This window comes from Tarenaya hassleriana, unplaced genomic scaffold, assembly GCF_000463585.1.
Source record: "Tarenaya hassleriana unplaced genomic scaffold, ASM46358v1 Cleome23, whole genome shotgun sequence".
In the NCBI taxonomy this organism is placed as follows: Eukaryota; Viridiplantae; Streptophyta; class Magnoliopsida; order Brassicales; family Cleomaceae; genus Tarenaya; species Tarenaya hassleriana.
In genome coordinates this window covers 2,225,281-2,240,032 of record NW_010965625.1, presented here as the reverse complement: position 1 = coordinate 2,240,032, position 14,752 = coordinate 2,225,281, and the positions used below count along the sequence as shown (strand labels likewise).

Here is a 14,752-nt window from a genome sequence, read left to right as displayed (position 1 = left end):
GGGGGCGCCAGCAAAGCCGGTAGATCTGACAGCAGCGGCCAACGGCTTGCCGGAAATTCGTTTCAGAGGTGTACGGAAGAGACCATGGGGCCGATTCGCCGCCGAGATCAGGGATCCGTTGAAGAAGGCGCGCGTGTGGCTCGGAACATTCGATTCCGCAGAGGATGCGGCGCGTGCGTACGATACGGCGGCGCGTAATCTCCGGGGACCGAAGGCGAAGACCAATTTCCCCTTGCCAGATTCCCCGAACGTTAATTATCACCATCAACCATACATGGCTGACGGCGGCGAAGGAGGAGGAGGAGGATCGGAGGAGAATCGGGGTACCGGATTCGGTTCGTCTCCGGTGAACCGTCCAGCGTCGAGTAGCATGAGCAGCACGGTGGAGTCGTTCAGTGGTCCTAGGGTTTCGAGACCTGGATCGGAGGTGGTGGTACACCGCAAGAAACCGGTGCAGCCTCGCCCACCGGATGATTGCCGTAGCGACTGCGATTCTTCTTCTTCAGTGGTCGACGACGACGACGACTGCGTCCTCACCTCGTCGTTCCGTAAGGTCCTGCCTTTCGATCTCAACCTGCCGCCTCCGATGGAGGATCACGATTCCGGCGAAGATCTGAAGGTGACCGCTTTGTGTCTCTGATTATTGGGTTTATCGTTCTTAAAAGTCTTCCTTTGTTTTTAAATCAGGAAAAAAAAATCGATAAAATCGAAAAGAAGTTATATCATCTTCGATCTTGTATGGATCGAGAGTGGAGAACATTACGATTAAATCTATGCATATGATAGATTCTTACAAGTGGAATTGGTATTCTGTTTATGATGCTTGAACGATCTGGGTTTTGTTCTTCGACCATCTTATGCTCTCAGCTAAAGATTTCATCTGCAACTTGCAAGATCTTAAGATGGATCAGATTCTGTCCACGTTCCCATCGATTAGGACAGGACGTAACCCTTATTGTTTGATGAATCTATCTGTAGAAAGCTGTGTTTATTGTTGACAATATACGCGCGCGCACACACATACAGTTCCTGTCGTGTTTGGTTGATAAGCATGGGGCAATGGTCGACTGGTTTGATGGTGAGTGCGGGAGTCAGTACTCTATCATCTTTGTTTCTTAGATCTTGCGAACAGGTGATGGAGATTTTGGTAAGAGCAAGCAAATGCAGGGATCGAGGGTTATGTGTTTGGATCCAGGGATAATCTTATTCCCGAGTGTGAGGTTGTGATCCTTGGCTGATGTTCTTGATACGAACGATGATACATAGATTCGAACAACGCAATGAAACTAGCTGTAGAATCATCGGTTGATTTGAGAATTTTTTAGGGTTTAGGACAAAGATAGTGAGTATGATTGGAATACTAATCACATTGCAATTGAAGAAGAAGAAGAAGAAGAAGAAGAAGAAGAAGAAGAAGATGATGATGATGATGATGTTGATGATGATTGTTGATAGAATGGAGGAGGGCAAGTGGGGAGGTGGTATGGTGGGATTTGCAGGCGACCATGCTTATTTATTATATTATTATTATTATTATTGCAGATGGGGCTAGCTATAATTTTAATATATATATTTGGACTGTCGATACCAATCCATCTCATACGTGCCGACTAAGTCTTTTGTGTGAAATGAAAAGGTTTGTTTGTTTTTTTTTTAAATTTTAATATATTATTATAATCTTGTGGAAATATGGAAAGGGAAAATAATTATTGGTTATATCGTTCCTTATGCGTCGAGCAAAATGATTGTGCTTGCAATGATTTGACGGGACTGATGATGGAATTAGGTTGTTATCTGCTTTCCCTCTACAAATATATCATCCACATGATTCGGATTTTAGGATGAAATTCGATCCTAAATCCAGCGTCAATGAATATCGTGACTTTCAGATAATCCAAATTATCGTATATCGGTAGATAGGTCGGATGCAAAACTAAATTGAGATAAACAAACTAGGATAAAAATCCTGATTTTGGTCCTATTCAGATACCCTTTATTACTCGTCTGCAATCCAAATTCTTCCGGATCCAAAACCAAATATCGGATATTCCGTTGTTTGTCTTCCTTTTTTAAAGCGAAACAACATATAGTTCTATGTTCTCGTGGAACAATAAGTAGGGAAATCCCACGGTCCAACGCTAACGTTTCCGATTATGCAGGGTATTTCGTTTTTCCATCTTCCTCGTGACCTATTAAAACGGTTCTCCATAACGAGAATACCACTTTGTAATTTGTTTTGCGCTTATGAAACTCTCAATGCAATGCATGCACTCATTTTACAAGAAAGCATTCTTTGTAACAACGTTAAATCGGCTTTTTACTGTACATAAAATTTCTTCGGAAAGAGGCCGGTATAATAAGATTAACAGAAAACCGGATACATACATATATGTGTGTGTGTGTGTGTATATGTGTTAAAACCTCAGATGGCAGCGAGAACCAAATTTTGGATTCGAGTAGTAACCAATGTTGAAAACACGTACGGGTACGGACGGACGGGTGGCGTTACGGTAATTAAACTAAAGCTCAAGGGTAGTTTTGGAAACCTTTAGTATTTAAGGATATTTTTTGCGAGCTGTGGGGAAAATTCAGCAGCCGCAGCTACACGGAACATTCATACGATTTCCGTGAGGGAGAGAGATTTGCGAATCTATCGCTTCCAAGCTTGTAGTGATTTTTCCTGAATCGTAGAACACGGCCTTGATCGCTCCTTAACGGTAAGATTCGCTCTCTGTTGGGTTCTTAGGGTTCGTAGCAATCGAATTAGGGTGGGGGGAGGTGGGTGCTTGATCGATAATTTATCTTCTTTTCCGGAGGTTTGATTTGCGGTGGGGAATTGTTTTTTTTCTTGAATTAAGGTGAATATTATTCTGTCTTATGATGACATAGCAGTCTTGGATTTTTTTCGAAATTTTGTGAATGGGGATACTCAGAATCTCTTTTGCTGAATCCCTAGATGTGAGCATGAGTATCTCGTTTTGTACATCAAAATTATTGTTATGACTTGTGAGGAATACGTGCATGCGGATATCGATTCTAGGGTTTCGATTCTTGGATGAGTCAATTTCGCTAAAGGTTATGTATTGAATTGGGATTTGATTTAGAAGCAGTTTTCTAGGGCAAGAATGTGAGATTTAATTGTGAAATGCTCTAGCTGATTCATAACCAAACAGTATGTTATGTCAAGCCTTAACCTTTGATTTTTGCTTTCAGTTCTTGCTTTTGTCACGGAAATTTTCTGTGTACGTATGATCTAAACAGATTCAAAAGCAAAATTTACGGTTGAAAGATCTTTCTTTGATATTTGCTTTCACTTCCTTTATCTGCTTTTTTTCCTCGTTTCTTTCATCAGGGCTGATCTTTGTTGCCATGGTCTGCGCTCTTATTTGGGCTTGAGATAGTACTGGTCTTTGGTTTTAGGGTTTAGAGTAGAATAGATTTTGCTTGGTTAGGTGTTGCTTCTTGTATTATACGGTAATGATTCTTGCAATCTTCTTGTATATGTGCTTGAGTCAAATTGGAAATGGACTTTTGTGATTAAATAACAAAACATAGATGTGGGGATCAAATGGAAGTTTGAAATGTCATAAGAATAAATCGACAGGTGAGGCAATTGTTGCAGAAAGTGTGTAAAGGCCGAGTTTTCTAAAGAAAACCACATTCACGGCAATGTAAGATGATCTTCTAAAGCACTTGGGGATTCTTTCTCAATTGTTCTGGCAGAGCATTATATGAAAAATGAAAACTGACATTCATCTCCTACAGTAACACATCTGTTCTTCTAGTAATCTGGTTTGTAAGCTGGTTTTGTCTTGGAAAAAACGCAGAAACAATGCCGAAGAACAAGGGAAAGGGAGGAAAGAACAGGAAGAGAGGAAAGAACGAAGCTGATGACGAAAAGCGTGAGCTGGTGTTCAAGGAAGACGGGCAGGAATACGCCCAAGTTCTTCGTATGCTCGGTAACGGTAGATGTGAAGCGATGTGCATAGACGGAGTGAAACGGCTATGCCATATCCGAGGAAAGATGCACAAGAAGGTGTGGATAGCGGCTGGTGACATCATACTGGTCGGGCTGAGGGATTTCCAGGACGACAAAGCTGACGTCATCCTCAAGTACATGTCTGATGAAGCTAGGCTCCTGAAGGCATACGGCGAGCTTCCGGATAATACCCGTCTCAACGAAGGAATCGTGGGAGATCTGGATGAAGATGACAATGCCGCTGATGATGATTACGTCGAGTTTGAGGACGAAGATATCGATAGGATCTAAAGAGGCTTTAAGATCAGTTTCCAGCTTATGTATTTTTCCCCAATTTTGAGACATTTGTCTTCAACATCCGAGTGTTAATGATAATCTCAACCCCAAGTGTTGTTTAATTGAAGTTTATTTGCATTTTTATTTATGATGGTGTAACAACCCGTAAATTTGAAAAAAAAAATATTAAAAAAAAAAACGATGACGATCGATCGATCGACCAAACACGATCGACCGATCGTCGGTCGGAATACAAAGTGACAACGACGGCCATTTGACGAAAAATTCCACGCCGCCGCTACCAACTCCACACTCCTGTCCCCAGTCCCACATGGCTTTCTGCCAATAAAACGAACCTCCGTTCCTCTCTTTCGCAAGATACCGAGAGAGAAAGAGAGGCGCGTCAAGCCTCAAACGGAATCCTTGTGGCCTCCGAACTGTATCAGTAGACTCCTCCCACAACCACAGTGTCACCAACGCCGAAAACGTCGACCGAAACGGTCTGAAAGTGAGTGGCTCGGGTTTTGTTTGAAATTTCTGTTTTCACCGTTTAATGGTAAAAATCGGTATTTTTCGTAAATTTCTGGTATAGGAACGATGGGTCTTAGTCTGGAAATAAATTGATATAAAAATCTGGCAAAAACAACAAGAAATCGAGAAATTTCTGAACAGATGCGACGATCGACCAATCGGTAATCGACGATCGATCGATAGCGCAAACCAAAAATGTAATCGGAGAAGATGATTGACGATCGATCGATCGCATTAGCACGATCGATCGATCGATCGCATTAATTATAATGTGTTATTTGGGCCTTAGGCCCAACTGTATTAAAATTTAACCCACGATCGAACGATCGTGGGTCTCCAATTGTTCGATCGTGTTTGCTGTCAATTTTGGACAATTTTTGCATGCGCGATCGCGCTATCGTGCATGCGCGATCGCGCTATCGTGCCTGCGCGATCGTGCTATCGTGCATGCGCGATCGTGCTATCGTGCATGCGCGATAGCGCTATCGTCCGTGAATTATACAGTCAGAGTATTTTACTCATAACTTCCTATCCCGATGTCGGAATTGAGTGATCTTGGTGTCTATACGTAGATATCGAAGAGATCTTTTTAATGAGATATAGAACGTATAATTTAGACCTGTATAGAAAAAGTTATGAAGCTCGAAAGATAGAACTCTTTGGTATATGTTCTCGGTCAATACCGAAACTTACGGAATAACGTTAAAAATAAATAAATAAATAAATATCTAATAGACCAAAACCTAATTTGAATAAAATTAAAGTTAAAGTGAAAAACTAAAAGAGTTTAGGATGATCGCCCGAAGCCAAGAATTTTAATACTCAATTTGACTTCTACAGACCCAGAGGAGCTCTAGGAAGTTCTCTATCCATCACACAATCTGCTACCCACTACCCGTAACCCGCAAGCATAACCCGAGGTGAGTGAATTCGAGTTTAATTCGGAAGTCTATTGACATGGGGTTTGGGTTTGGAGTGTCCCATGATTAAATGACGTATGATTCATGCTTTGAGTGAAATAAGAATTTTTGGTGAATTACCCGTAGCAAATCACGTGTGTTTGTGCGAATTTGGTAGAAAAGATAAAATGTAAAATATACCGAAAATATGGGTCAGACCAGACCCCACGTAGTCTGGACCCAAAATAAAAGCAAGGTAAGGGTAAAAATCACGGAACGAACTGAACTGGTTTTTCCGGGCGGACCGGGACCAGGTAAGTCGTACCGGAGGTACAATACAGTAGTATGAATGAAAAGACTGAAAGAAAATATATAAAGAAATATAAAAGACTACGCAAGCGGAATTGTATGTATAGTAAATAAACTATATAAATGCATGTGATCGGGGTAGCTGGCATGACACTAGCGTTAATTCGGAAGGGTTCGGATTAACGTTTAGCGCGTGATTGTAGAAACAGACGTTTGTGAATGATGACACAATGTTTGCGAGATTGCGTCCCATCTACGGGCCATCTGATCCGGGTCGGATGTCACCCGTATGGGATATGATTGTGAATGCGGCGATAATGTAATCGCGCCAACGTCCGAATGATAGGACGGTTATGGGCACCCCGATGACTTGCGTGGATAGCCGATTGTAGTCGGTACTATTGCGTGACGAGGAACACACGGTTTTTTTAGAACCGCGCCAACGTATCTGTTAGCGACGGAGCGGACCCCGGGATATGAGTATCCCGAGGATGAGGGCATCACACATACCTGAGATTCGGGCGGATTGTGGTCTCCCGAGGAGGTGGTACGGACTTACTCTGTCAGGTTCGGGCCCGAACCTGACAAGTATTTCCGCGGCGGATGGTCGGCAAGGGAAAGTTGCAGCGATTGACTCTCTCGTTATAGTCGACGGCGTCGGTTGTAGCCGACGTCAGGTGAACTCTGGTATTGAGAGGTGACATCAATGCCGGAGTTGGGTGACACGCCTAGTATCGAGAGGTGACATCGATGCTAGGGTGGGGTGATGTGTTCGGGCGGAGAAAATAAAAAATACTTATACCGGATTCCGAGTGTGTGCGGAGTAGATGGATTCCGAGGAGAGAGGTGGTTGTACTACGCACATGGGGAGTACATACCTACGCATGGTGCGCGTAGAGACGATTTGACGGACTCTGTCCTATGACTTGTCGTACGGCCGACTTGTCGTACGGACTTGATTGTGATTGTTGCGTGCTTACAGTGATTCATGTTTTTTAATTCCTGTTTATTAGAATATAGTATATACACACATATATATATATGTTTGTGCTTTCCCTGGCACCATGAGAATGGAACTCCGGGTTACGCCCGAGTTCACTCTCTAAGCAATTAGCTTAGGACGTTGTTACGCAACGTTTCAGGTCGTGAGCAGCAGTAGCTGAGGAGCGGCGGACGTCAGAGACTTGGGTGACCTGCTGTGCGATCATGTATAATTATTTTTCTACGGTACATTTACGTATTTGGAAAATCATAGCGGTGGTAGACTTTTATGGTTTGTAATAATGTGATTCTACCACTGTTAATGTATAATTATAACTGGAATAATGTACCGTGTATGTATGTATGAATGTTTTCTTCCGCTTAACTCTGAAAACAAAAGTTTTAAATTCCCGCAAATTTTTTTGGAAATGCGATTTTTATTTTACTTGTCCATGTGGCGCAACTCGTATTGCGGGATACGGGTTTCGGGTGTCACAACATTGGTGTGTGCTCTCGGCCTTCTTCTTGGCTCTGTGTGTCTCAGTTGCAGGTCCTGAAGCTAGGGTATCAATTGGGTCGGTCCACCCGGGCCGAATCTGCACTCGGCACGAAAATTTTGGATTCGGATTCGGGCCGATCCGAATTTTTTGGACCTATATTCGAATCGAGTTGGGCTGTCCCATTTAATATATAAAAAAAGTCATTTATTTTTTTAAAACAAAATAAATTGGGCTTTCGGATCGACTTGAATTCCGGCTAAGGGCTTAGCCGGAGCATTATCAAAAATATCTTTACTTTGCTACAAATACTTCATGGCATAACTCTCACCTGGCGAAAAAAAAAAATCTTTAGATAACACATTTTTTAATCCATCGATTTGCGTTTTTCTCTCCTCTCGTTTCTCTCTCCTCATGCAGTTTCCCAACTTCTCTCTCGATAAATTCTTGCCAGAAAAAACCAAAATTTACCGGCGAAATCGCAGCGAATCTACCGGCGAAATCCCTCGATTTGCCTCGCGTTTCTCTCTTTTCTCGTTTCTCTCCCCATAAATTTCCGCCGAAAAAAACCAGAATTCACCGTCAAATCTACCGGCGAAATCTCAGAGAAACTACCGTCAAAATTGCATCAAATCACAGGAGTTAAGTCAGATCTGTATAGATCTGGAAAAAAGGCAAGTTCTCATCGCACAACCCAACATTTATTTTCGGTTTAATTCGACCTCACATGTGTATAGATCTGACCTCATTTTTCTTATATATATTACTAAAATCGGTGTTGTATAGACATTTCACACTGGTCACACTGGTCACCGATCCCACTGGTCACTTTGCTCACACTGGTCACTGGTCTCACTGGTCACCTTGGTTTAAAAAAGCGTGAGGTAGCTCAAGACGCAAAAAGTCTAAAAAATCGAGGCGTGAGGCGCAAGACGAAGGCGCGCGCCTCACGTATGCGAGGCGCGTAAATAAAAAATTAGTAAAAATAAAATTTAAATATACTGTAAATATAAAATTTAAATATACTGTAAATATAAAATTCAATTACCAAATTATCTAAAATAAGTCCAAGTAAAATAAACAAAGATCGACATTTTCATATTCTCCATCATCTTCATAATCGTTGTCTTCACCGAGATCTTCTTCATGTTCATCGGAATAAGCAATACCCTTTCCTTTATGAATTGACGAGGAAGAAGTAGTACTATTTTTTGCACTTGTTGATCCTCTAGTATGATAACAAGGATCATGGGCTCCAGCAGCTCTACCAACTTGGCCCCACGTGAGACCATAATCACCACTAAACACAAAATCATTGACTTCATCTGAGCTACCTTCCATTCTACCAATTAGCCATTCATTACTTTCATCAATATCTTCCAACATAATAGGATCTTTGGTGTCATTCATGTTGTGTCGCCATTTCAAATCTCGATTATATTTGATATAAACCAAGTCATTTAATCGACTTTGTGCTAACTTATTCCTCTTCTTTGTGTGAATCTGAAAATCAAATTTAAAACATATAAAAAATGCATAATTTTATTTAATATAAATAAAAAGAATGGTAGATATTACTTACTTGTTAAAAAACACTCCAATTTCTTTCACAACTAGTGGTACTGCATGTGAGACTAAAGATCTTTATAGCAAACTTTTGGAGATGAGGAGTAGAAGATCCAAAAGAAATCCATCAGTCCGCTATAAAAATGTAAAGAAAAAAAGCGTTAGTAATTCTTAATACACCATAATTAATATAATATATATTTTAAATTTTAAAATTTGATACCTGAGATTGTGTATTCCTTAGTCTAATGGCTGCCGGTAAACCAAATAGACCATTTGCAGATCTACATTATGCTATTTCTTTTATTATTAGATTTTCTGTATCGATAGAATCCGACAATCTGGAAATACACTCATAGACACCCTTCATAACTTCTTCACAATTTGCGTCTGGGTTATCATAATGGAGACTTGGGTTTAGAAAATAACCGGTTGCATGCAAAGGTCGATGAAGTTGGCATTCACATCTTCTATCAATATACTCAAATGCTACACTGTAATGCTCCTCTTTCAATATAAAACTCGAAGCAATAGTCTCTTTAGCCCTATCCATCGCTGCATAAATATATCCCATTGGTGGTTTTTTCTCTCCGTCAACAATCCTGAGAACCTTAACAAGAGATCCTGTCAACTTAAGAGTATAAAGCACATCCCTCCAAAAACTATCTTGCAAAAGATATGTTGTCAATCTTGTGTCTCCCGTTTCCTTTAACCACTTGGATTCATTCCATTCTTGTGAAGTAATCATTTTCCTCAAATTATTTTTTTGTTTGTGGTACTGCAAAAGAGTGATGAACGATGTAGCAAACTTGGTGATTGCGGGCCTATGCAAATTTTTTTGACCTGTAAATCGTCTCATCATGTTTACAAGAGCAACATGATTACATATATAGCCATTCATGTGCATGCACTTCTTTAGTGCATTTTTTATCTTTGGAATTTTTCCGATATCTTCCAACATGAGATCGATGCAATGTGCTACACACGGAGTCCAAAAAATATGTGATTTTTTTGCTTCAAGCAATTTTCCTACAAGTTAACAAAAAGTATTATTAAAAATATTTAGACAAATAAACACTAAAAATAAAATAAAAAATTGTTTACCAGCTTTGACATAATTAGAAGCATTGTCTGTCACCACTTGGATCACATTTTCCTCGCCCACTTTCTCGACAATGTCATCAAGCAAATGATATAATAAATTAGCGTCTTTTAAAATTTCTGAGACATCAATCGATTTAAGAAAAACCGAACCTTTTGGAAGTTGACAAGAAAGTTCACGATATCCTTATTAGCAATCGAATCACGCCACCCATCCGATAAAATTGAGCAACCCTTTTATGCCCACTCCTTGTGCTCATTCAAATATACCTCCGTATCACTTACTTCTTGAACAAGAAATGAAACTCTTAATTCATACATGGATGGTGGTTTCAACCCTGGATCGTATTGTCTAATAGATTCACACATTTCTGCATAACTTGGGCTGGTAGCTACATTGAACGGAATTCCATTATCGTAAACAAATCTTGCTATTGACATACAAGTTTTTTCCTTGAGCTTCTTGTCAATTGCTTTATAGACTTCATTCCCATCTTTCTTCGGATCAGCTTTAAGATTGACAAACATATCCATTGGCCCCTTTGTTCTTTGTTTTTTGTTGAAGAAGCTTCCTCTTCTTCTCCATCCAAGTCACCAACCAATTCAAATTCACGAGATATCATTTGACTTTCAATCTTTAAAGATGCTTTTTTCTTCATAAAATCTTATATTTCTATTTTCACATGCTCGGGACAACGAGAACATTTGACCACATTCCTAAATCTTCCAATTAAATGTTGTTTCAACCGATAAACTCCTCCTTTAGTAACTTTTTGACAGAAATTGCATAAAAGATTATTTCGATTACTAGGATCTGGAGTACCATACTTTCGCGTTGGGTCAGAAATATTTGTGGTATCTTTTCCCGAACTGTTTCCCGAATTACTAGAATCACTAGAAAATAAAAAGAAAACATAATTATTATAAGATTTATAATTATATAAACAAACTTGAACATATATACGTAGCATTACACAATTTTTAAAAAATCCGCACACTCCGTCGGCAAATAATTTGAAAAAAAAATCTATTCTCGACACATAATTATTATACATAACATATTTTATCATATAAAAAAAAATCTACACTACACAGTACACACCTGTCGAGCAATGGAGGAAAGAAATGAGCCACCTGTATACAGAGCTACAGACTTGTCAAGCAATGGAGAAAAGTGTTTGTCTTCCTTTTTTAAAGCGAAACAACATATAGTTCTATGTTCTCGTGGAACAATAACTATAATATATATATATATATATATATATATATATATTGAAAACGAAAGACGAAAAACAAGAGAGAGATGCTCTAGAGAGAGAAAGAGTATGATAGAGAGAAGAGAGAGAAAGTTCTTCGTATTTCGTATGTTTCAAATGAACTACATCACTGACCTATTTATAGATGAATATAAGGAACTTCTTCATAGTGAAGAAAGATCACCTTCTACATAGTGAAGAAGGGTCAGCTTCTTCATAGTGAAGAAGAACATAATATGGGTCCCACTAGATAATATGGGTCCCACTAGATACTACTTGTATATTCACAATACTCTCCCTTAGACATCTAGTATGAACTGCCTCATTAAAAACCTTATCATGGAAAAACCCTATGGGATAAAAACCATGACGAGGAAAAAAGAGTACAATCTTACAATCTCCCCCTTGAACCAATATGCATACGTTTCTTCATAAACTTCGAAGACGACGCATTCCGATATTCTGAATATTCTTCTGGAATGTTGAAGTAGGGAGTGCCTTTGTGAATAAATCAGCTACGTTGTCACTTGATCGAATATAAACTTCCTTGTTCTTTTCGAGCTCTTAAGTGTAAGAGAAGTATTTCGGAGGAATATGTTTCGTTCGATCATTCTTTATGTATCCTTCTTTGGTTTGGACAACACATGCAACATTATCTTCGAATAATATCGTTGGATCGATATTAATCGGTAATCCACACGCTTCTAGTATATGGCGGGTTACAACCCTGAACCACACACATTCTCTACTTGCTTCATGAAGTGCAATAACTTCAGCGTGATTCGAAGATGTTGCAACCAATGTTTGTTTCTAAGAACGCCATGATATTGCAGTACCTCCAATTGTGAAAGCATATCCAGTCTATGATCGAGTTTTATGAGGGTCGGATAAATAGCCTGTATCTGCAAAACCGATTAACTCAAGTTTCGAATCCTTAGGATAAAATAATACCAAATCAATCGTTCCTTGTAAATAACAAAAGATATGTTTGATCTCTATCCAATGTCGTCTTGTTGGAGACAAACTATATCTCGCTAAAAGATTAGTAGCAAACGCTATATCTGGTCGAGTTCAGTTAGCAAGATATAACAATGTCCTATCACACTCATATAAGGTACTTCAGGACCGAGTACCTCCTCGCTATCTTCGCAAGGGCAAAATGGATCTTTTTCAATATTTAGGGATCTACAAACCATTGGAATGCTCAACGGATTTGATTTATCCATGTTAAAACGTCTCAGAATGTTTTTGGTATAGTTGGACTGATGAACAAGTATTCCGCTAGGAAGATGTTATATTTGTAGTCCGAGACCAAACTTTGTTCGTCCCAAATCTTTCATCTCAAATTCTCCTTTGAGATAATTTCGAGCGTTTTCAATTTTCTTTGTAGTCCCAATTATGTTTAGATCATCCACATAGACCGCTATAATCGCGAATTTGCTATCTGTTTTCTGGATGAATATACATGGGAAAATGTGGTTATTAACGGAGGCATTATCAAAAATACCCTTACTTTACTATTCTTACTTCAACACATGCCCTTCTCCAGGTCTGACCATGTGATCATGTGACCCAAAATATAGTATGTTCACATGTTGATCTCATTGTTCATAACGTTAAATTTATGATGTTTTAATCAAATAATTAGTAATATATACAAGATATGAACATAATGAATTAGTGAGATCACCATAAATTTAACGTTATAATCAATAAAATCAACATGTGACCACACTATATTTTGGATCACATGAGTCACATAGTCACAGCTGGAGAAGGGTACGTGTTGAAGTAGAAATAGCAAAGTAAAGGTATTTTTGATATAATGCCTTATTAACGTATCCTTTTTTCAGCAGACATTCACTTAAGCGATTATACCACATACGTCCAGATTGTTTTAATCCATATAAGGATCGTTTTAATTTGATCGCATATGTTTCCTTGGACTTTGAGTTTAATGCCCCTTGCATTCTCAATCCTTCAGGAATTTTCATGTATATGTCATTTTCCAATGACCCATATAAATATGTTGTGACAACATCCATGAGATACATTTTCAAATTCTTGGAAGTTGTCAAACTTATCAAATATCTGAACGTAATCGTATCTATGACTGGAGAATACGTTTCCTCATAATCTATTCTAGGTCTTTGAGAGAAACCTTGTGCGACAAGACGTGCTTTATATCTCATAATTTCATTATTTTCATTTATCTTTTACACAAAAACCCATCTGCATCCAATTGGTTTTACACCGTCAAGGGTTTGGACAATAGATCCAAATACTTTTCTTTTATTTAATGACTCTAATTCTACTTCCATAACTTCTTTCCATTTTATCCAATCATGTCTCTTTTGATATTCAGATACCATCATTGGTTCTCGATCTTCATTATCATTTTTTATTTCCTTAGGTACAAAGAAAGAGAATATTCCATCACTATCATCTATCTCATTTCTGACTAACATCTTTCCGTTATTGATGTAGTTGATAGAAATCTCATTGTCTTCTGTATTCTGAAGATCATTTTCATCATTTTGATATTCAGTATCTTTTCCCTCATTCGGTTCTTTTGGGTCAATCTGAGGACTATGATCAGTCTCAATTTTCTTTCTTTTTCTTGGATTTCTATCTTTAAAACCGGGTGGTCTTCTACGTTTTAACTGTGCCATAGACTCATTTGAAATTCTTTTCTCCCCCTGATCCTTTGGTATTTCTATCCGAGCGGGTACATTCACCTGGTATATATGATTTTGTCACCCGTATTGTATCTGTGAATCCATCTGGCAATCGATTTGCTACACTTTGCAAATGTATGATTTTTTGTACTTCAAGATCACATTGTTTTGTAGGAGGATCAAGATATAATAATGATTCTGTTTTCCACGTCAAATCTTGTGAGACTTGTATCATTCCTCCCCCTAACATCGGGAATTCATCCTCACGAAAATGACAATCAGAAAAACGAGCTGTAAACATATCACCCGTTTGTGGTTCAAGATATCGAATGATTGAGGATGAATTATATCCAATGTAAATACCCAATCGTCGTTGTGGGCCCATTTTTGTACGTTGTGGTGGAGATATTGGTACATATACCACACAACCAAATACTCTAAGATGAGATATATTTGGTTCATTTCCAGTTGCCAATTGCCCTGGAGAATATTTATGATATGCACTCGGTCGAATTTGAATCAGTGGTGCATCATGTAAAATAGCATGTCCCCAAATAAAAATCGGAAGTTTTGTTTTCATCATCAATGGTCGAGCAATAAGTTGGAGTCGCTTAATTAATGACTCGACCATACCATTTTGTGTACGGACATGGGGAACATGATGCTCAATCTCAATTCT

The 14,752-nt window shown here is 38.9% G+C and overlaps 2 protein-coding genes and 1 long non-coding RNA gene across 3 annotated transcripts; all 3 read left to right on the top strand.

The window, feature by feature from the left end:
• Position 1: 1 nt before the first annotated feature.
• Positions 2-1,003, top strand: LOC104815435 (ethylene-responsive transcription factor 3-like; the record flags this gene model as incomplete). The annotated part of the gene is made up of 1 exon (XM_010543814.1): positions 2-1,003. A coding segment is annotated over one exon (639 nt), but the record flags the coding sequence as incomplete, so codon positions are not given.
• Positions 1,004-2,572: 1,569 nt separating this feature from the next.
• LOC104815350 (eukaryotic translation initiation factor 1A-like) lies at positions 2,573-4,382 on the top strand. Its single transcript, XM_010543705.2, has 2 exons — positions 2,573-2,717; positions 3,828-4,382. The coding sequence occupies exon 2, from the start codon at positions 3,833-3,835 to the stop codon at positions 4,268-4,270; it is 438 nt and encodes a 145-aa protein (XP_010542007.1). The 5' UTR covers positions 2,573-2,717; positions 3,828-3,832; the 3' UTR covers positions 4,271-4,382.
• Positions 4,383-4,563: 181 nt separating this feature from the next.
• LOC104815349 lies at positions 4,564-7,350 on the top strand. The gene is made up of 3 exons (XR_772084.1): positions 4,564-4,763; positions 5,627-5,706; positions 7,137-7,350. It is a non-coding gene; the product is annotated as an uncharacterized LOC104815349 (long non-coding RNA).
• The last annotated feature ends 7,402 nt before the right edge of the window (positions 7,351-14,752 follow it).